Below are 22,091 nucleotides of genomic sequence, written 5' to 3'. Positions count from 1 at the left end.
ACGCCTCAGTTGTCGATCACCAACACAGTCCGACAGGTGCACGCTTATTACATAGACTACGAGGATATCTCATTTAGACGGTACAACACAGCAGAAGGCAGTGCCAAGAGGCGAGCTGCGGTCAGCAATGCATATCATATCGCAATGATCTCGTATACACATAAGGAATGGCTCTTCTACTGCTGCATTGACTGTCTAAACTCTGGTGTTTGATTTGTGCTCTCTCCGTGACGTGTGCCCCTACTGGCTCCTAGTATTCGGCGTCCACACCGTGGGCTGGATCCTTTACTTATCGACATGCTCCCTGTGCTATTCAGTCCTTAATCTCTACCATGATGATGCGCGCCAAAGAGTACATACAGTCCGTGAACTGCATTTCACCACTGCAATGCCGAGCTCAGTGAGCAGCTCTGGCCGATGAACACGCCTCCTTGTCTCCAAGCTCACCACAGTCACGAAAACCTCGCGTCTGCCGCCGTCCCACGTCGATGGTGTTATTTCGGTGAGCCTCTCCACTCTTCTTGAGGGCTCTATGGGTATCGTCCATAAAAGCAACTTTTTGTCACCGCCCAATTGACCCGCGGGCACTGGCCCTGCCCGGAACGCCGTTATGATCCAAGAAAACCGGTCATACACAAACAGCATCGTACAGACAGCTGCGCTCTGCAGCCCAATACGAGAATTTCCACCTCCTGCCCCCGCCCCTGTAATGCGTCCATGAACGCCAAACACAAAAATGAAGATGGAGCGCCAGTCTTCAACGCCGGCGCCTTGCATGGAAAGCTCACTCTAGTGCACCCAGGTCTTCGCTTCGCTTTGGGAAGAAATCGATCGGTCGCACGATGCGCTGAACGACAAGAGGCCTGCTAACCACTGGCCCCGATGGAATCTAGGACGGCATCCAAACCTTCCAAATCTTCTTCGTTCGCGCCGGCCCAGAAGTACTCGTCGTCGATCTCCATCGCATCGTCATGCGGTACCCCGTTGGGGAGTTGTTGCTTAGTGTCCTCTCGGGTTCCAGCCATGGCAATGTCACTATCCACGCCGTTCGGCGTCGCGGGTTTTCGGCCATCCAGATAGTAGTGGTCGTTCATGTTCTCGAGCTCGCCATCACGGTATCCGTTGAGCAGCGACCTGACCATAACAGGAAACTGAGACATGCCGCAATCCGCGATATCGAGTGCAAGATGAAGGTCCGCAATGCCAAGAGGGCCTCTCTCGCCCGCCGCTTTGGACTCGATGGGAAGCAAACCGCACTTGTCCCGCGCGACCTCGCCGCGCATGACCGCATCTTCTTCCCTCGAGAGCTGCCTCTTGTATTTGTATGTCTGTATCCAGCTTGACGTTGATCCAAACCCAGCACTGCCAGAATCGCCAGGCCCATTGCTGCGTGTTCGACTGAATACGGATGTAAGGACTTCTTTGATGAACGACTCGGTGGCAGCGGAGACCAATTGCGCAGCGTCGGGCGCAGCGGACTCGAGACCGGCCTCGTAGCAGTAGGGTAGCATGCGCGAGTCGGTATAGTTCCCGTCGGGAAATTCGCCAGACTCCAGGCCCAAAGGATTGAGGTATCGCTTCTTGATGTCTTGTTCCCGGTCTGAGTATCAACTTGTCAGCGTGTGCACTTGTCCTGGTGAGGTTCTCCGGCATACTCATGTTCAGGCCGCTGCTGGCCACACTTTCTTCAGCCAGCCTGGGCCGCTTTGATTTGATCGTGTGCTCCGCGAAGATGCCAGCGAGGGACTCGAAGGGATCGAACTGCAATATATGGCGTCAGCACTGCACAAGTTCCATACGCAGCATGAATGAATATGCCGAGATATGTACACACATCATTTTGCTGGATATCCTTGATGCGCCGGCGGTCACGGCTTGGCAGTTGCATGACCTGCCCCTTCAGGCGCCGCTCGGTAGCATCACCAGACACGGGCTTGGTCCCTGTGCCGATGGCAGGTTTGTCATTTGCGCTAACCCATGGTGCCAGGCCCTGGTCTGGCATCTCACGGGTGACATTGGCATATAGGGCAGCCAGGAGCTGGTTGTGCAGGTGTTCCTTGTCGCCATGTTGAGATGATATTATGGGATCGATGCGCTCTGAGTACTCGGCCTGGTTGAGGCGGCCTGTGCGATGGGAAGAGTTAGCATTGCATTGGCATGGTCAGGCTGCGCAATGGGTGGGAATATGTGCGTGTGCGTATGCTGACCGATGAAGAATTGGGTTGTGGCCTCTTTGTAAATGGCCCATTGCTCATTGCCGATTGCGGACTTTAGGGCGGCATATATGGGCTCGAGGTCGATCCTGGCGGGTATTATTTGGCTGGTTTTGATGGGCTTTGCGGCGGTCGAGGGTGTCGAGACGGTGATTGTCTTGTTGGACAGGGTTGGAGTGGTGAGGTTGACGGCTGGGCGCGACGACAGGTCGGCGGGGTTGATGTCGGGCATTTTGGGCGATGCTGTGGTGGTGGATTGTGTATGTACTTGGTACTGCGATGCGATGCGGAACTGCGCGCGGTGGGCGGTGGGCGGTCCTACAGGCTCGCCAGCGACGTCGCGTGCAGGAAATCTCCGTACCGCGACGCGGCAAACTCGGTCATGAGGGCATCAGGCGGCTGCTGGGTGCTATGCGATCCTCATTTCCGATTCAAAATGATGATTTCGATGGGATGCGGCCGTCGAATCGATGCGGGTTTTCGGCGCTGACGATGGGGTGAGGTCGGATCTGAGTTGCGGTCCTGGCAGTGAAGTCGCAGACGGACGTGCCCACAGCAGAAACCCTGCCCAGCGCTCTGGACGCCGGTTCGCTAGCGCTGGTGGCAGCACCCAAGTGCCCCCAGGGGATTGGAAAGTCGAGGTACGTAGGCGGGTAGGCACATACGCTCTAGCGCCCCTGACCCACTCCACGTGCTTCGAGATCAGGTCTATTTTCCCCTCTGCAGCTCAAGACCATATAAAATTAATGGAGCAGTTCAGAGGATTACATGGTGGACTTGTTCTGTGTGCAATAATGCAGAGCTGAGGGTAGGTAGAGGAGAGTAGGAGAGCGGAAGAGCTGGTTCATCCAGTAGATACATAGACTACATGCGCGGGTCGACAAGAGCCCAACGAGAAACACTTCGGAGCCCAGTACCTGGGCAACACTGCTCCACGGAGCCGAGGCTAGGCGCATCGGATCTGCCTCCACGGCTGCGGCTGGCACTACAGGGCTGGCCAGGTCAGGTCAGTCGCGTAATAAAGCGCGTTGGGGCTCATACTGACATCAACATCCATCCCACCTTGATTTCGCTGTCGACGGCGCCCTCACCCAAGAATACCAATACCCTGCTACCCACGTCGGAAACCTCACAACCCCTTGCTGAACAATTACACGGCCCCTCGCGCCCTCGCTCGACTGCTACAGTCAAAATGCGACCATGTCTCGCAATCCCCAGAAACACATCGACGCCGGCATCAAGCAGCTGGTAGGGCACATCATCCCAAAGGCAAATAGGCAGGAGGACCGCGAGTTCGTGCAGGAGACGGTCGATGACCACATAGAGCTGGCACATCAGATCTTGGACAAGTATGTTTAATCCGTACACGAGCTCCAGCTTCTTCTTTCCCGGGCTCTGTCGACTCATTTTGTCTTGCTTTTGACAGCAACCGATCCGCTGCCATTGCCGCCGATGCGAACCAAGCCCACGACCTTATCAAGAAGAAACTTGTCCAGACCGACCCAAGCGCTGCCCTTCGCTTCACGCACCTGTACACCCGCCTCTTGACCCTCCCAGTGCTACAGCAAAAATGGGCAATCCTGTACCTACTCTACCAGCTCGCCGACTCGCCGGACCCTGACGAGGCCTTGCCCCTTGATACCCTACGACAGGTCGCCGAGAACAGGAGAGTCGAGGCGCTACGTCGCAGCGAGACCCAGATATCCCAAAAGTCCTCAAGATCTGCTTCGAGAACGGACGACGACCAGTTTAAGGAAGCCTTCCAACCAGAGGGTCTGAGGAAGTTTCCCTCGGAGGAGGCAAGGAAGGGGCCAGACGAGTCGGCTGAGCTTGATCAGGACAAGGCCAAGGAGCCGAGCCGCAGTAGAGACGTGACTCTCAAGTCCAAGCTACTTGCAGATAACCACGTCGAATTGGACCCTCCCGAGACAGTATTGCTGAGGGACCTACCTTTCACTCTACAGGGCCTATCCTCAACTACGCTGCCCTTCACCAAAGAGACCACACTAAAGCTGCCTCCCACACTGCCGCCACCTCTAATATCATTGCTGCATAGCTTGGCTGAGCCATCATTGCTCTACAAAGGACTTGTGGAATGGGTGAAATCACCTGCTGGCGGGCTGCTGGGGCAGAGTTTACGCGCTGCCATCAATGGCGAGCTCAGGTCATACTTGAACCTGGTTGCGACATTGGAAGCTCAAATACGTCGAGCCTTGTCTTCGTTGGACGAGGGTGCGCCGAGGAGTGGAATAGGCATTGCAGGGGTGACACTCAAACGGTGCGTGGTATGGACCAGAGAGGCGACGATGGGACTGCGGCTTTTGAGTCTGATTGCCGAGGAATCGAAAAGCAAGAAAGGTGGGCAGCTCATCTCACTCATCCATGGCTTCTCGACCTCACATGGAGATCCCATTGTTGCTGCTTTTGCGGAGCGACTACTCGGCTCTGTGACACGGCCATTCTACGACATCCTTCGACACTGGATATATGACGGAGAGCTACAAGATCCATATCAAGAGTTCTTTGTCAAAGAGCAGGACCCGAATGATGAGGATCGCCTGGACCTCAAATCTCGCGGCCAAAGTAGTGTTTGGAACGACAAGTACGAGGTTTGCAAGGGCATGATACCAAGCATCATAACCGACGACTTCGCCCAGAAAGTTTTTCTGATCGGCAAGTCTCTCAACTTCATCCGCCATAGCTGTGGCGATGCACAATGGGTGGACGATTACTCGAAATCATCCTCCAAGGAGCTTCGATACGGTGACACAGCCACCCTCGAGGCTTGGATTGATGAAGCGTACAAGACGACCATGAAGCGTCTGATGGACCTGATGACTACCAAATTCCACCTATTTGACCATCTGAGGGCGCTCAAAAGCTACCTCCTTCTCGGCCAAGGCGATTTCATCGCCTTGCTGATGGAATCCCTCGCTGCGAACCTCGACCGCCCAGCAGGTGCACAATACCGACACACCCTCACAGCGCAGTTGGAACACGCAATACGCGGCTCCAACGCGCAATACGACTCGTCCGAGGTGCTTCGCCGCCTCGACGCACGTATGCTCCAGCTATCACATGGCGACATAGGCTGGGATTGCTTCACGCTGGAATACAAAGTCGACGCGCCCATCGACGTGGTTATCACGGATTTTGGCAACCGACAGTACCTCAAAGTTTTCAATTTCCTCTGGAAGATCAAACGCGTTGAGTTCGCGCTCTCGTCTACCTGGCGGAAGTGCATGACTGGGGCACGTGGCGTGCTCCAGTCTACCGATGCGTCTGTACTCGAGACGTGGAAATCAACCCGAGGCGTGCTCGCCGAGATGATCCATTTCGTTGGCCAGCTGCAGTACTATATCCTTTTTGAAGTTATTGAATCCAGCTGGGATGAACTGCAGAAGGGCATCACGAAAGACGACTGCACGCTTGATGATCTGATCAAGGCGCACAACAAATTCCTCAGCAACATCACGCACAAGGGCTTACTGGGCGCCAAGAGGAAGCAGTACGTGGCGCCCGGTATGACGGAGATGGAAGACAGGAGCGACTACATGACACAGCTAAAGGTCATCCTCGACAGCATGCTCTCCTATCGGGAATGTGTGGATGGCCTGTACTCGTGGTCCGTCTCGGAGTTTACTCGACGACAGGAGGCGGACGTGCGCACAGCCGCCACGTCGCGGAAACCACCCTTCCCGCCATCGAAACACATGAAATCCGCATCCGTCGCGACGAGCACCAGGGGCTCGTACCCCAACACGCCCGTGGTCGACACCCCGACTGAGGACCCCTTCGCGTCCTTCGGCAGCACCGTCGTCTCTGAGCTCCCCGCGCTGCAGGAGCGCCTGAGGCACCTGGCGACGGGCTTCCAAAAGAGGCTGTGCCTCCTCCTCGGGGACCTGGCATACCAGCCCGACGTGGACATGCGCTTCCTGGGCGTCGCCATGAACTTCAACGACGCGTACCAGCCTATGCGGAACAAGAGGTCCAAGACTGCGTCCTCGGCGACGGGGTCGCAGACGGTCAAGAGCGAAACTCTGAGTACCGCAAAGACTTTGTAAACTATAGCTAGAAGATACCCGGGGTGGGATTGTGGCAAGCATCGGAGCAGACTCCAAGGTCATCCGTGTACTGGCTTTGGCCTGTTGGCACGGTGTCGGGAAAGCATTGCGACGATTGTACAGATGCAGCACAGTATGAATGATATCACCACGTGGAACATCATGTGAGTGTTCTCAAAAGATTTATCTTTAGATAAAGACCCTCGGGTATTCCGCCGCGAGGCTTCACCTTGGCTTTCTATTCGCGAGTGAAAGAGCTTGCCCTCCCTGTACTCCTTGACCTCATCTTCTCGCCCACCCACGAACATGGAAGCCATTAATGTAGACCTATACCTTTTTTTGCAATCTAGTCCCTAGCACTTGGCCCAAAAATGGCAGTAACGAGGAGAAGATGACTACATGCGCAAAGAGATTATGCAGTAGATCGATCTCCGCTGTGGTCCTCTTGGAAGCAGGTGCTGTCAGCCCAGGAAATGGAACCAGTTTCCCGTATCATGCCTACCTCGACGGCCAAAAGCGATGAGTGGATCGTGTTATGCTCACTTCCTCCAAAAGCGAGTATTGTCGCGGGATGTGAAGCCTTACTATGAGGTGATTAGCACAGCAGTGAGTTGCTCAGATGTCGGCGAGCTTTTCGGAAATACGTCCTTCACATCTGTCAGTCGAAGTCTTAGTCGAGAAGTATTAGGAGAGTGAGGGTTCTCATGAGGCCCGCTAGGATTTATATCTTACATGGCCATATTATGGTCCAAAATTGTGCTCAGGCAAGGGTGCCAGCTCCCTCATTATTCTGACCTTAGCCTTCACTTGGCTTTGATGGATTCTAGACATGTCAGAGGAGACATAATCCTGCATAACCACACTTTTCTCTTTGGACTTCCTAGCTGGCACAATCTAAGAATGTGATTTGCATTTCCGCGTTTCTGTCTGCCCCTCCAATTCAGGATACAAGCCTATCCTGATAGCGTAGCGATGGCTTCATCGGCATCTAGTCCTCTCCTACACGGAGGCGGCGCCGTGCGGTTTCAGGTGATGTAACATTGCAGCAGTGACGAAAGCCAATTTGAACATCACTTAGGAACACACTGTTGAGTTCACGTCCGGCAAATTTGACGGAAAGACGGCAAGGCGGAAAGTCGGAAGAGTTAAGACAGCCATAAGCATCCTGTGCCCTTGAATAGAAGATGAATGCTTAGCACGCGTTTAGGGGTTTCTGTTGGGGGGGGGTTAACTTGGGCCTATAGATGCTAGGCTCATCTCTCTTGCGGTCCTCGATATCCCCAAGGCGCCGTCATCATCTCTGCTCAATTCAATGCCCAGACATACATTTCAGGCCGGCCTGACGCCACTCATCGACGACAAACAAGAACCTCTATATTATGGGATCAATTCTCTCGCTCATGCTTTCTGGGCTTGGTACTGCTTCATTATTCGCGCCAGTCGTCCAGTCTCATAGCCTTTCTCTTAAGTATTTCGTCTCACGTTGGCGAAACATTGCCACACCTATTACAACAATTAAACATTTAACTCGGATGCAGACAAACCATGATGTCAATAATCCTTCCAGCTTCCGCCGCCTTCCGTCAATCTCAAGTACAAGTCTGGAAGGCCCGCCCATCAGGAATTGATGCCATAGCGGGCTATGATGGCAAGGGCCGGGATAGGGGCAACGGGCTTCCGATCACCGGCAAGCCATCCTCGGCATCCACTGCCCAAAAAGACAGGCAATACTACTTGGTGCCGGCCGGGGCGGGGCACTCATAGCGTATTTACGCAACCAATATGTGTAGGCATGAACACACCGCGCTGGGTTGCCAAGTCTGGGGAGATTAGACTTCGGCAGAAGTTGTTGACCCAAGTGGAGCACGGCCGTAGAGGAACTCCACCCCCGTGGGCGATGGCCCGCCCAGTGTTGTGCGTGCTATCTCCAATCCGTCGGATGCTGTGATAGGAACGAGTAATGACGAACGTCCCGCGCCCCGACGCGCAGATCTACAGTACCTGCATCCCCGGGTAGTATCTAGACTATATAAAATGTGCGCCCGGCACGGCTAGGCCTGGAGGAGACGAGACGGCTAGTTGGAGCAGCCCTTCTTCGCTCGACTGGGACTGACTGCCTCGGGAAACTGTAGTTGCCCACGATGCCCTCTATCAGCAAAGCAACCCTCATGAGGGTTGCGGCATATTTGGCAGGCACATGTTCGGCCGTGGCGCTGCAACAACCGCTGCTGACGAACAGGACTGTGAGGCTCGAGGGCTACGGAAGCTTCACCGGAACCACCGTCAACCAGACGTTGAGCGGCAAGGCACTACCCGCCCCAGTCGACGCATGGCTCGGCATCGACTACTCGACGCAGCCAGTTGGCGAGGGCCGCTTTGCCCCCGTGGACTGGCCCGAAGCATTCGACGGGGTGAAGCCCGCGACGCAGTACGGCAAAGCGTGCATCCAGGACCCTACTTCCGTGGACGTCTCAACTCAGGATGAGGCATGCCTGAACTTCAATGTGTTCCGGCCCCAGAGCATCCCTCCGACAGAGAAGCTGCCGGTACTGGTGTGGATACACGGAGGAGCATTTTACGCCGGGAGCTGGAAGTCTTTCGATGCCGCTGCTTTCGCCGCCTCGTCAGAGTCGCCGATAGTGGTGGTCAACTTTCACTACCGCATCAATTCTCTCGGGTTCCTCCCGTCGACGCTGTTTGACGAGGAGGGCCTGCTCAACCTCGGACTCCGCGACCAGAAGCTTTTCCTGCAGTTCGTCCAGAAGCACATCGCAGCTTTTGGTGGCGACCCGGACCGCGTCACCATCGGCGGCCGCTCGGCAGGAGGTCACTCCGTCGGAATCCATCTTTTCCACAACTACGGCGAGGATGAGGGCAAGCCGCTCTTCTCGCAAGTCCACCATCAGTCTGGGTCCGTGACAGCTCGGGCATTCCCCAACGCCAGCTACCCGCTCTACCAGGAGCAGATGGACAAGTTCACGAGCTACCTGGGATGCCCACTCGAGGGGGACAACGCGGCCTCGCTGGCTTGCCTGAGGTCCGCGGACATCAACGCGATCCGGAACATCAGCACCGACTTATACAACAAGTACGACCCGAGCATCACTTGGCCCTTCCAGCCCGTCCAGGGCGGCCCGCTCCTGGAGAAATTCGGCTCGCAGTCCGGCTACGACGGGACGTTCCACAAGGTGCCCATCCTGTCCAGCACCGTCACGGATGAGGGCAAGTACTACACCATCGGCACGCTCGAGACCAACCAGGAGTTCCTCGACTTCATGCACAACATCTCTCCAGAGCTGAACGACACCGACATCGCCCTGCTAGACTCCCTGTACCCGGACCCATCCTCAGTCGCCTCCTCGCCTTACGCCAACTCGCCCAACAGTACCCAGTACAACAGGCTCTCGGCCGCCTTCAGCGACTTCGCGTACATCTGCCCAGGCCAGGAGACGGCCTATCGCGTGTCAACCGCGGGCGTCCCGACCTGGAAGGCGAGGTTCAACACGAACAACTCCTACCCGACATGGCAGGGCATCCCGCACACATCCGACACGAAATACACCTGGAACGAGCCCAGCGTGCAGTACCCCGAGATCAGCCACGTGTACCACGCGTACCTGGCGAGCTTCGTCGCCACCGGAGACCCCAACTCGCTGAGGTACGCAGGATCGCCGGAGTGGCCTCGGTACACTCCGTCCGGCTATGGGCTAGACTCGGATCCTGCCCTGCAGCTGCTCGTCCAGCCTAACGGGACAACGGTCGAGAAGGATGAGATCCGGCGCGAGGCGTGCCTTTACTGGAGGGACCCTGAGAGGGCTCCTCGGCTGAACAAATAAAATGGCAAGTTTTGTATATAGCGGGTGGGGGCTGAAATGAATCTATGGCACAGATTGTTCAAGATGAGCACTCCTCAAGTTCACCCTTTGTAGAAAATCCAGATCTTGACATAACGTGAGAGGACACATGTAACAATTTGGCCACTACAACTGTCGCGTATGCCACGACACACTTGCCTCAGAGGCATCGACTGAGACGAAATATTTGGCTGATATCGGACACTGAACCAAGAACACGGGCAATGGAAATTTAGCTATCTGTTTCCTGCTGGATATGTTGATCTTTTTACGCTCAGAGACCTGGGGTGCGACCTTACAGGCCAACCAACTGGCTGCCCGGTCCAGCCCTCTATATACTACCACGTATTTTCGCACGAATTAATTGTAGTGCTTCCGAGACAGAGTTGTGTCTCAGAGTAGGAGGAAACCTAATCATATCAAAATACATCATTTTCGGAAGTAGAAAGAGGAGCAGTATTGGTAACTGGAACGTTTGGCTTCTCAAAACCCAATCTAGATGAATACCTTTAGAGAGGCAGTCTACCAATCTACAATATATGGATTGCGGAAGTCTCTTCGTCAGGAAGCGATCGGATATGTAAGATCTCCAGCCTGATGTTTTGGCTGCGCAGCCTACCGAGGAGAAATCTCATTCGGCTCTTTAGTAGTACTAGCTTCTAACACGAGACGTACCTCTAATCCGGGTGCCACCTGAGTCCTAAAACTGTACGTTATGTACCCGACTTTTACTGGCATTCCATAAGCCACACGAACAGACACTGCAGAGATACGCATGGCCCGAGATATATGTGGATAGCCTGATCAAAGCCGGTAGAAATCAGCTCGCACACCTTGTTAATGCTGCGGCTGGCAGTTACTGTTATACCGTGCGCCGTCATCTGTATGCGTGAGCCCATAGCAGGTGAAACAGAAACCTTTCTCTTTTCCATGTGCCAGATCCAGCTACAAGAAAATGAAATTCGGCGAGCACAGAAGAATACAAGTCTGCAGTGCACACTGTATGTAAGTCTTATCATCCTACTATGGTAGCACATGGGTTTCGCCCAGCTTTATGACGGCCCATTGTGCTTCCGGCAAACACCAGGAGAAGCTGTGAGCAAGGGTGCAGCTGAAGACAGCCTACAGGCACGTATTGACAGGCACTCGATGCGTAAGTGAGACGTGAGATTCAGTAAAATCCAAAGTAGATCGATGATACACTTCCATTCCTCCTATCCTCCTTAAAGTCAGCTTGTGCAGCCCCCCTTTTTCTTTCAATCTTTCCAAACACTGGTTATGTCGTCAAAATCGTACACGATCCGCCAAAAGTTTGCTTGTCATCCGCTCGAGATAGGCCGTCGTGATGGGAAATCATGAATCAGAAGACACCCTGAGAAACGAACAAACACACTTGACCACCCTGGAAACCACCACACCTTGCTCTCATCCCCCCCTTTTGGGGTTACCGCTCTTAATTCGAGAAGAGCCTCTTGAACATGCCCTTCAGACCGCCAGAACTCTTCTTCTTCTCGTCCTTGTCCTCCTTCTCGCGCTTCTCTAGCCTCGACTTGCGGTGCTTGTCGTCGTCCTTCGCCTTCTTTGCATCCGCCGGGGCAGGAGAGCTGCTGTCATCCCTGCGCGGCTTGCTTTCCTTGGCCGCCTTCGTGGACTCCTGCTCGCGAGCCTTCTGGAGCTTCGCGTTAGACTGATCAAGCGAGCGCCGCACGCCCTTGCTGGAACGCGTGGTGCTGGAGCGTTTGAGCTCGACTGGTGGTGGGCGGGTGACCTCCTTGGAGCGGCGAGAGGACGAGATGGTGTCCTTGTCTTTGGTACTTGTAGAGGCGGTATCGGCCGTGAGAGGGCCGCCAAAACTGGAGCCCATCACGCTCTGGCCGTTCTTCATGTCGAAGAACTTCTTGCTTGGCGCAGCAGTAGACGCTTCGGTCCGGGCGGTGTTGGAGGGCGACGCAACGCTGTGGCGAGTGGAGCTGTGGCGCCGAGAGCTCCGGTGAGAGCGGTCGGCCGACGGCGGTGCCTCAACTTCCTTGCCCTTGGGCTCCGCGACTGGTGAGTCCGTCTTCGCCTTGTCCTTCTCCCGTGCGAGCCGGCGCTCCTCCTTTCGCCTCTCATGCTCGGCTTGTTCTTGAGGTGTGCGCTCGCGCCGAGAGCGGGAGCTATGGCTGCCATGTGCGCTCTCACCCGTGTCTTGATGCCTAGGCGGTGTGCGCGGAACCTGCTCAGACTCCCGCTCACCGTCCGCACGATGCCTGTGAGAAGAGTGACGGTGGTGCGAGGACCTCGTGGTGCCATCTTCACGTGTGCTCGGGCGGCTAGATCGCGAAGAGTGACTGGCCCGGTGTTCTCTTGAGCGTGGCGACCTCGGAAGCCTGTCATCTGTCTTTGAAGACTCCTTGCCTGTAGTTGGGTCAGCGATGAAATCATAAGGAATGCTAGTATCCGCAACCCTCGTACCCCTCCCATCAACCTGCAAATTCGAAGGAGCGGTTGTTTCTCCATGTTGCTTCAAATCCTTGACGTGATCTGCCATCCGATCGCTGGTTTCACCAAGCGTGTCGGCCGCTGCGCGAATGATGACTGCGGCAGCGACAACCTCTTCTGCCTGTTGGACACTCTGTCTGCTCATTCTCCTGGCACTCCTAGCTCGGCTCCTGCCAATGACCTCCTTGTCATTGGGGTCCGGCAACACTATCCCAGGAGTGCTACCCCTAGGCAGAGGTGTCTTAGGGCGCCAGAGCTCATCAGTTTGAGTCGATGAATCAACGCGGCTCAGGAGTACTGGTTTTTCGCTCGAGTCTAGAATGGCCTGCTCCTGCTCACTCGTCGATGGTGGATCGACGATTGTGAATGACTCAGACAGTGGTTGTTGCGATGAGACTTCCTCAGGGCTGTCGGGGGCAGCTGATGAGATCGAACGCACCTCGAGGTCATTCTGATCTGGTGCTGATTTTTCCAATGTACCAGTAGCTTTGTCAGCTGTACGAGGCCGTTGGACGTCGTCTGTGGGCCCAGAAACAGCTATTTGGTCGTCTCCGACATCATCCTTGCTCGACACGAGCTCGTGAACAGCGATTCCAGCAACGGCAGCAGTGGCAGCGGCAATCCCGGCATTTTTGATATCGTTATCATCCTCGGATGTCTGCTCGGCCGGTTGATGCGGGAGAGACTCGGTCGAACGTTTTCCGTCGATGATCGGGTCTACGCTGGACTCCAGTGGCATTTCAGGTGGCTGGTCGATGTCCTGAGAGACAGAATCTTGTGTAGCGACCTCCTGAGTTGAATCTTGCTCTTTGGAACCGTGGCCATCTATCCCAGCATCCTCCGAAACGATTTGGTCCTGGGGTAACTCATCTTCATGAGGTTCAACGGCGGGTTCAGGGACAGACTGTCCAGGAGCTTCATTTTCATCTTGCTGTAGTCCATCTTGGTCAACGATACTGTCTGGCCCTTTCACAAGCTCGACATGATCTCCTCGCTGGTCCGTTGGTGGGTTGCGCGCGTTCTGGCCTTCGAGATCATGGGAGGATTCCTCGCCTTCGCTCGAAACTGGAAGTTGTTTCGGGGTAGTATGTCCAGAGTTGTGGCCGCTGCTTGAGATGTGCAAATCTGGTTCGATGACAGCCTCAGGTTCGACGGCAGCCTCAGATTCAACGACAGCCTCAGGTTCGACAATAGCCTCAGGTTCGACCATAGCCTGAGGTTCAACTAAAGCCTCAGATTCAATAGCAGCCTCAGGTTCGACGACAACCTCGGGTTCGACCACAGCCTCAGGTTCAATGGCAGCCTCAGGCTCGATGACAGCCTCAGGCTCGCTTGAGGACTGATCGACCATTCCTTGGGAAGATGCACCAGGTTGTGTGTCGGCTTCGATGCCTCCAGAGATGTCTTGGCTTTGTTCTTGGCTGGGAACGACAGGCTCCCCTTCGAGCACCGATGATGTTTCGAGATCACCTTTCGGTTGAGAGTTGTCACCAAAGTCATCAGTGTGGGCTACAGCTTGATCCACGTTGTCCTTCACCTCCTGAATGCCTTGGGGGCCTTCATCCTGGCCTTGGCCTTGCTCCAGATCGGCGCTTGGCTCCGGGCTCTCGAGATTTGGAGTGGAAGAGCCTGGTGGACTTGTTCCTTCCACATCTGCGGCTTGATCATCTGCCACGATTCGGTCTAAAGCGAGTTCCTCGTTGGTGGCGGTATCAAGTTGTGGTTGTGATGAGTCGCCGGATGGTGCTTCCTCTGTAGTACTTGGTGGCAACTCTTCGAGACTGGTTTTGGAGCTAACGACCAGGGCATCGTTGGTGTCATCAGTTTCTGCTTGACGCGATGCCTCCAATCCGTCCAGGACTTGAGTTTCACCGCTATCCGCTGGATCTGTCACCGCGGGAGGTTGCTCATCTATAGGCAAGACGTCCGAAGATTCCAGCGAGGGTCCAGGTGCGTCCTGTTCGTTTTGTGACAATTCTCCCCCGAGTAAGTCTCGGTCCACTTCATCAGAGATGTCTATCGTGTCGCTTCCAGACATCTCGCCGACAGCTTGGGCACTCTCGACCTGGTGGGAGTCGTTTTGTGCATCAACGGTGTCGCTTGGCGCATCAACAGGTGATGTTTTAGTAAGCTCCGTGTCGTTGCTCGGGTCAGCACCGGACTGAGTGGAGGATGACAGGGCAGCTGGTTCGTTCTCTACCTGATCGAGGGGAAGATCGGGTGTAATATTGACAGATCCGCCGGAGGATTGAGTAGATTCCGTGACAAGACTCGATTCCAGTGGCTGCGTGTGGGAGACAGTGTCCTCTTGGCCGTCTTGTCCGAGGCTGAGTCCAGGTTGAACGCCTTCCGAGTCATCTGCTTGTTCTGAATTCACACTATCTATGACTTGCAGGTTTTCGACATTGTCCAATTGTTCGGAGCGAGGGCCACCATCGTTTTCTTTGAGTTCTTCTGAGCTGCGGAATTTGTCCAAAGTTGTCTCATCGAGGGGGACCAGGCTCTCCGGTCCTGCCCGGTCTACCGTGCTTGGTTCCAGACTGGGAGAATCTTCTTGTTCTTTGAGCAACTCTGCGAGCACAGGCTCGGCCACCTTTTCTTCCTGGCCATTCAAAGCGTCCTCTGAGGATGGAGAGTCTATCCCGAGTGCAGGATTAGGCTGGTTGGCTGTGGAAGGAACAAGTATCGGGCTGCCAGGACTTGGCTCTTCAATGCTGGGCTGCTCAACGCTAGTCTCTTCGACGCTGGGCTGTTCGGCACCCAAAGAGTCGACGATAAGCTCGTCGACTTGCTCAGGTTCTTTCAGATTTTGATCAGACACGGATGGTGCAACGAGAAGGAATTCCGGCAATTGGTTCTCAGTCGAGCTAGGCGGAGATTCGACACTGGACCCAATCTGTGAATTCTCGATGATATCAGGGGTCAATGAACGCTGTTGCTGGGGTTCGCTGGATGTTTTGTCTTCGGGAATAAGTTGTTCAGGCAACGCGTCGTCCTCGGGACCTTTCTCGGACTGGGTTGTGGAGGATTCTTCTCCCAGTTTGCCAGGCTCGACTTGCGGTACTGGTGGCGGTTCGGTGTGTTGCTCCAAAACTCGACTAGATTCGGAATCGCCATCTTGTGGCATTTGTGTCGTTTCGGTGCTCGGGTCTAACTGCTGTTCGCTTGAAAAAATGGCGGGATCCTCATCGACTGGTTGTAAGACTATTGGTGAACTCGGCGGCCCGCAGAAGTCATTTGAGTCTTCGATTACTGGCTGAGAAACATCCTCGAGACCAGATTTTGTGGCGATCTCCTTTTCGTCAGCATCTTCCACAACGACTTCACTATCACGATCTCCCCGATCTTCATCCCCAACCCCAGGCCCAGAAATTACGCCCTCCTGCACGACGACCGGGCCACTGTCGTCTGCACTCACGGGCTCTGGCTCATCAGGCGACTCAAGGATATCTTGAGCCCCAAGCACCATTAGCAAGCTTGAAGACCGCGTACGCACCGAGGGCCAGGGACGCAAGGATGGTAAGCTTGCCTGGTGTTGTAGATGCAGCGATTGGCTTGGCCAAAACCTCATCCTTCACCACGATGTCCTGCTTAGAAGACTTGGCTGAAGATTCGGCACCACTGGCAGTAGAACGCTCGCGCAATTCATTACTTTGAACGGCTTGCTGTTCTTGTTGATCTGATGTGATAGTGCCGTACTGTGACCCGGCAGATGGAGACTTGGAGGATTCAACAGTCGTAGCAGCATCGGGGGTAGGGGAGGGGGAGCGAGGGGGGAGATCGTGAGCTGAAGGCTCGCTGGGAATACCCTCAGAAATATCCCGGACCACGTTGTCCTGAGAGCTCTGGATGTCATCTTGGCTAGGAGCGCCGGCAGCTTCCACCACCGCAGGGGCGACCAACAACGAGCCAGCTGCCAAAGCGCCAGCTGCGACAGCCGGGATATCGTTGGACTCCTCAGAAACAGCGCTAGACCGAGTGACGGGAGCATCTTGTTGCTCTTGCTGCTCCACACCCTGGGTGTTGTTGCTAGCATCTAGGACAGCCTCTCGTGGAGCCTCCTCCTCGGCTGTCTCTTGTGCAATACCGGAATCGATGACGACCTCGGAAGATGGGACATCGTGGCTGTTGCTGCTCGGATCTTCGTCCTCAAGCGCTTGCCTAGTGGCGTCTGATGTTGCCAGTTGGTCCTCTACAGGACTTGAAGCTTCGACAACGGACGTTTCGATGCTCGTCTGAATGGGTATTGGGTTGATAGTGTCGTTTGACGTCATTAAGTCATTATCATTAGACGGGTCGTCCGCAGTCGTAACTGGGACAGCTTCCGCGCCCACATCAGTGTTGATGTTCTCCTCGATTTGGGATTGGATGTTCGTGTTCTCGGCTGAAACATCACGGCTTTGGATTTCCTCCACGGCAGGCAGATTTTCGTCGACAAGATTTGAAGCAACATGGCTCTTCACATCATGGATATCGTCAATTGGGGGGACCTCACCTTTGTCCGCCGTTCCGTCCTCCAAAGCCACGGCAGGCTCCTTGAGCTCGTCACTGGGGATTTGCTGCTGCGGCTGGTCTTCGCCTGTTCGCGGAATCTCGCGCTGCTCGTCCTGCTCGGGCTGTGAGTCGGTGATCGGCGCTGGTGTCTCTACTGGCTTGTCGAGTTCCGCTTCCGCCTGTTGAGGTTCTGGCTCTGATACACCTTCTGTTTTCGGGCTAGGCTGCGGCTCAGATACCTCAGCAGGAGCCTGTTCAATGCGTGATTAGTGCTGTCTCCAACAATTGGGTATCAGGCTGCCAAAGCCAATGGGAAGAAACATTTGGAAGGCCAAAACAAGGCAAAGCAAATGGAAACCAGTAGAGCAAGTCAAATAAGCAGCAAGAAATTTGAAAGAGAACGAGACATTTGCGCCAAAAATTAGCAGCTTCACAAACAGGCAGTAACTCACCTCGGCGACATCCTTCTCTGGTGCAGGAACCGCGTCCTCAAGCTTGCTTCCCGCGTCGTTTCCTTGCGCAGTTTCGGTCTCAGTCACCTCGACCTTGTCCTCCTCAACCGCGGGCTCATCCTTGGCCTCATCCTTGGCCTCAGGCTGGATGTCATTCTTGACGTCGGGCTGGACCTCTGGCTGAGCCTCTGGCTGAACCTCATCCTTGACTTCGTCCTTAGCCTCTTCTTTAACCTCCGGCTGGGCCTCCGGCTGGGCCTCTGATTGAGCCTCTGGTTGAGCCTCTGGTTGAGCCTCTGGTTGAGCCTCCGGCTGGGCCTCCGGCTGGGCCTCCGGCTGGGCCTCAGGCTGAGCGTCATCCTTGACCTCGTCCTTGACGTCTTCCTTGACCTCGTCCTTGACGTCATCCTTGACCTCGTCCTTGACGTCTTCCTTGACGTCTTCCTTGACCTCAGGCTGGACCTCAGGCTCTCCTGACTGAAGGGGAGTTTCGATGGGGGCTGAAGAGCTGTCAACCACGGGGCTGTCCACGGAAGTATGCTCGGGCTCCGTCTTCTCCAAGACTTCACTCTGAGGCACGGGCGCTTCAGAGCTGATCTCTTGGGCATCGCTGGCGCCTAGTGGGCTCGATTCCACAGCTTTCTCGACAATTGCGTCGTCGGTCTGAGCGGGCAAGTCCGCGGCCTTTTCCGCCTCAGGCTGAGGCTCGGAGGCGCTCGCATCGGCCAGTAGGGGCGCAGCCTCCTCTTCGCTTCCTTTTTGCGGTGTCTCTGCTTCCTTGTCTCCGGTGACTGGGGCCTCTTCGACACTGGCAGGTGCCACCTCCACGGCTTCTTTAGCCTCTTCGATTTGAGGTCCGCCCACGCTGCTGTCGTTAGGAGCCTGCAAACTGCTGCTCTCCGTGGTCAAGTCATGGACAGCAGGTGTGTCCTCAACGGCGGGTGTATCCTCAACGGCGGGTGTGCCCTCAACGGCGGGTGTGTCCTCAACGGCGGGTGTATCATCAATGGCGGGCGAGTCCTGTCTGACTGCTGGTTGTTCGGAAGCCGGCTTTTCATCGACAGCGGGGGCCTCTGATACTCCAGCGATTTCCTCGGCCTTCACTTCGAGCTCCTCAGCCGGGGATGCGACGGCGGCGGGCTCGCTTGGGGGCGCAGTGGACTCTTGAGCAGTGGGAATGCTCTCGATGACAGCTTCGACTGGAGCGCTTTCGGCAGTGCTAGGCAAAGTAGGTTCCTCTGAGTTGTGGATGTCCGTTGTAGGCTCGACGTCAGTGGATGTGCTTTCCGGCAGAACGCTTGGAACCGTTTCGGAATCGACAGGCGAGTCCGTACTGGCTGGAACGCTCTTCGCGACTTGATCGTCCTGGAGAACGCTTTCCGCTGGGGCACTTTCTTCAACAACGCTCCGTTGAGCGTCCTCGGAGACAGGTGCTGGGCTCTCGACACTCTCTTCTTGAACTGCCTCGACCTTTTGAGCGCTACTGTCCTCCTTGGGCTCCTCACTGATAGTTGAAGGCTCGACAGGTGCCGGGGAGACTGCTCGCTCGACTTGGGCCGGTGAGCTGTCATCCTTCTGGTCGCTGCTCGGCGGCTGCGACTCAGCAACCTCATCTTGGGAGGATTCCTTCGTTTCTAGGCCTGCAAATTCGGGCACGGGAGCCTGTTCGGCCGGTGTAGAGTCGTCGTTGTGTGCTATAGGCTCGGACGGCTGCTCACTCGCTGGCGCAGTGGTATCGGCGACTTCCGGCTTGCTGTCTTCCGTGACGCTGTCCGCGGGTTGAGGCTGGTCGGTGCTGAGAGGGGCCGCCGATGGCGTTTGCTCAATCGACGGAGATTCGGCCTCCCCGGAGCTGATTGGCGCCGCCTGCTCGCTCTCCGTGTTGACGGGCTGCTCTTGGACGTCAACCGGAGTCTCAGATGGCTTCTCTGTGACCTCGGATGATGTCGGGGCGGCAGTCTGCTCGGTCTCTTTCGCGGAGACCTCTTCCTCGGGTACGGGTGTTTCCTGGATGTCCTCCGTTACATCCGAGACCGGATTATCGGCTTCTTTGACCTCTTCGACTGCAGCAGGGGCCGCCTCGACTGCAGCGGGCGCCTCTTCGACTGCAGCAGGCGCCTCTTCGACTGCAGCGGATGCCTCTTCAACTGCGGCAGGGACCTCTGCTTTGGTTGCAACACCATTTGCAACCTGTTGGGGTTCCGCCACGTCGCTGGAGATTCCACTTGACTCTTGGCTCTGAACGATCTCGGGTTCCTCAGCGGATTCGTTGGTCTCGCTAGTTGAGGGGCCGACCTCTTCTTGAACTTCTCCAGTTTGGCTGCTCTCGGTCGGTCGACTAGGTTCGTCACTCAAGGGGCTGGCGTCATCTTTGCTCTCGGAAGCCTCGACCTCCTTGGGGGCCTCGCTAGCCTCCTCAGGAGCCGGAGCGGCCTCGTCTCTGACATCGAGGCTCGACGAGTCTTGAGCGGGCTGCTGCAATCCGTCGCTGTTGGTCGGCTCCTCCGCGGAAGTTGAGGATGGGCCGTCACTGACGACATTCGAGGTTGTAGCGTCCTCCTTCGGCTCGTGGGCCTCCTCCTTCGCCTCAATAGGCTGAGCCGCATCCTCCTTCGTCTCCAGGGGCTCGACCGGGTCCGCAGCCGGCTCGGGGCCAGCCACAGGGGCGGCCTCGGGGACAGCCTCTTGCAGCTCTTCGGCACCAGCGGTGCCGTTGCTCAATTCCACCGGACCAGAGCCATCTCCGTTGGTCTGAGCCTGTTCAGGAACTGGCTCAGACGCGCTGGGGGCGGTGCTGTCCAAATTGGGTTCACTGGTGGGTTCCACCGCTATCGAGCTGCTCTGATCGAGCTGCTCCGGCTCCACGGCCTTGGGGGCTTCAGCGGGAGGAGCGGGGGCGTCCTCCGTCACGTCTTTCACCGGCTCAGGGGCTGGGGCAGGCTCTGAGGCTGGTGCGGGCTCTGAGGCTGAAGTGGGTTCCGCAACGGCCTCCTGGACGGGCTCCGGGGCGGCTTCCGTTTCTTGAACGTTGGATTGCGGCTGTTGAATGCTGCTCGGCTCGGTAGAAGCAAGCTCTGGCGGTGGAGAAGTAGGGGCAGAATCCAGGCTGTTCTTGGACTTGGACTTCTTCTTCTTCTTCTTGCTCTTGCTCTTGGGAGTAGCCGCCTGGTCACCCTCGCCAAACTCGCCGGTGGGCGAGACAGGCGACAAGGGCGTCATTGGTGTCTCCAACGGGGTGGACTCCCCGGAAAGAGCAGCGGCCTTCTTTGCCTTCTCCTTTGCCTTCTGCTTTGCCTTCTTGGCCTTGTTCTTGGCCGTCTTGCTGCTGATAGGCGCTGTGCCATCGCCAGGTGATGTGGGAGAGGCGAGGCCATCGCCTCCGCTTACATTACCGCCGTCAGCAGCGTGTCCATCTACGCGGTTGTAAGCATGCGTGTTGAATTTTTTTTCTTTTCAAAAAATAGGCGGAAATTGAAAGAGAAGAGAAAAAAACCTACTTTGGCCGTTGGAGTGGTGGCCGGCTTCATCACTCTGCTCCTCATCGGAGTCAGAAGGTTGAAAGTACTCAACCTTGGAGTAGTCCGCTACCTGCACTTCTTGATTAGGATAATCCGAGAACTGGACTTGGGACCAGTCGATGTTTGTCCGGACGGGACAGAATTCGATACTGCTAGTTGGGAAGCTCATACTGGTTGGACCGCGGGCTGGGACGCCTGTTGGTCGAAGGAAGTGTCAAGAGAAGACAGGTCCTGGGTTTTAATGTCGTTCGCCATAAAGGTGACGCAACAATGCTGGTCCTCCGGTCTTGCAGGTGGATTGCAGATGCAGATGCAGATGCAGGTCAGGTCAAGACAATCAGTGCCCGAGGAGTTGCTTGCGTCCTGTGGGGCAGCAGCTTGGGCAGGCGAGCGAGTCGATTGGGTGGTGCGCGGTCACGAGGGTGTGCTGTCGTGGCACACAGGCGAGGGGATCAAATGGCGACCTGATGTGATCGTTGGGTATATGGCAAAAGAAGCAATGCTGCAGACGCTCTTACGACTGGTAGACGGTGTATGCACAAAAGGGAAAAAAAGTTTTTTGGCAAGCTGCACAACTTGATATGCGGGCGCAGGAGGTATATGCAAGCCTCAAGGCGTGACGGGATATGCACCGGATCAAACGACTTTAATACGGTGAGCCAGGAGGAGGGAGATGCTTGCAAGGTCACCGAAGGGCAACGGAGAGAGGTTGTTTGAAAAATTGAGAGAGACGGTCTGTCGGTGGGATGGGGTGTCCCCGGCAACAGTGTGTTGAAAGGCAGGCGCGAAGGGAAGAGGGTCCATCTGGTGCAATCGCGATGCCCCGCGGTGGAAGTCCACAGTTTCCACTTTTAAGAAAAACTTCCAAGGGCCTGTCAATGCCAACGAAATGATTCAATGGAGAAAGTTTGGGACACACCCACGACAGGCATTCTGCCGGGGATCGATTGGCCGATGCGCGGTCGTGACTGGCACTGGCGCCACGTCAAGACTCATCTAGTAGAAAACCGAGGCA

General features: G+C 55.8%; 4 protein-coding genes across 4 annotated transcripts; 2 read left to right on the top strand and 2 right to left on the bottom strand.

Annotated features, from left to right (window-relative positions):
* Positions 1 to 866: 866 nt before the first annotated feature.
* On the bottom strand, positions 867 to 2,445 carry INS49_012355 (uncharacterized protein; the record flags this gene model as incomplete). Its single annotated transcript, XM_043173059.1, has 4 exons — positions 867 to 1,600; positions 1,656 to 1,761; positions 1,835 to 2,124; positions 2,208 to 2,445. The coding sequence occupies 4 exons, from the start codon at positions 2,443 to 2,445 to the stop codon at positions 867 to 869; spliced, it is 1,368 nt and encodes a 455-aa protein (XP_043022356.1).
* Positions 2,446 to 3,413: 968 nt separating this feature from the next.
* On the top strand, positions 3,414 to 6,277 carry INS49_012354 (uncharacterized protein; the record flags this gene model as incomplete). Its single annotated transcript, XM_043173058.1, has 2 exons — positions 3,414 to 3,562; positions 3,640 to 6,277. 2 exons carry the CDS (start codon positions 3,414 to 3,416, stop codon positions 6,275 to 6,277), a joined length of 2,787 nt encoding a protein of 928 aa, XP_043022355.1.
* A 2,141-nt stretch (positions 6,278 to 8,418) lies between these two features.
* On the top strand, positions 8,419 to 10,113 carry INS49_012353 (uncharacterized protein; the record flags this gene model as incomplete). The annotated part of the gene is made up of 1 exon (XM_043173057.1): positions 8,419 to 10,113. One exon carries the CDS (start codon positions 8,419 to 8,421, stop codon positions 10,111 to 10,113), a length of 1,695 nt encoding a protein of 564 aa, XP_043022354.1.
* A 1,471-nt stretch (positions 10,114 to 11,584) lies between these two features.
* INS49_012352 (uncharacterized protein) lies at positions 11,585 to 21,245 on the bottom strand (the record flags this gene model as incomplete). The annotated part of the gene is made up of 5 exons (XM_043173056.1): positions 11,585 to 12,528; positions 12,586 to 16,062; positions 16,109 to 17,357; positions 17,559 to 20,971; positions 21,056 to 21,245. 5 exons carry the CDS (start codon positions 21,243 to 21,245, stop codon positions 11,585 to 11,587), a joined length of 9,273 nt encoding a protein of 3,090 aa, XP_043022353.1.
* Between the last annotated feature and the right edge of the window lie 846 nt (positions 21,246 to 22,091).

This window comes from Diaporthe citri (genome assembly GCF_014595645.1).
Source record: "Diaporthe citri strain NFHF-8-4 chromosome Unknown scaffold_6, whole genome shotgun sequence".
Lineage (NCBI taxonomy): Eukaryota > Fungi > Ascomycota > Sordariomycetes > Diaporthales > Diaporthaceae > Diaporthe > Diaporthe citri.
This window is presented reverse-complemented; position numbering and strand designations above follow the sequence as displayed.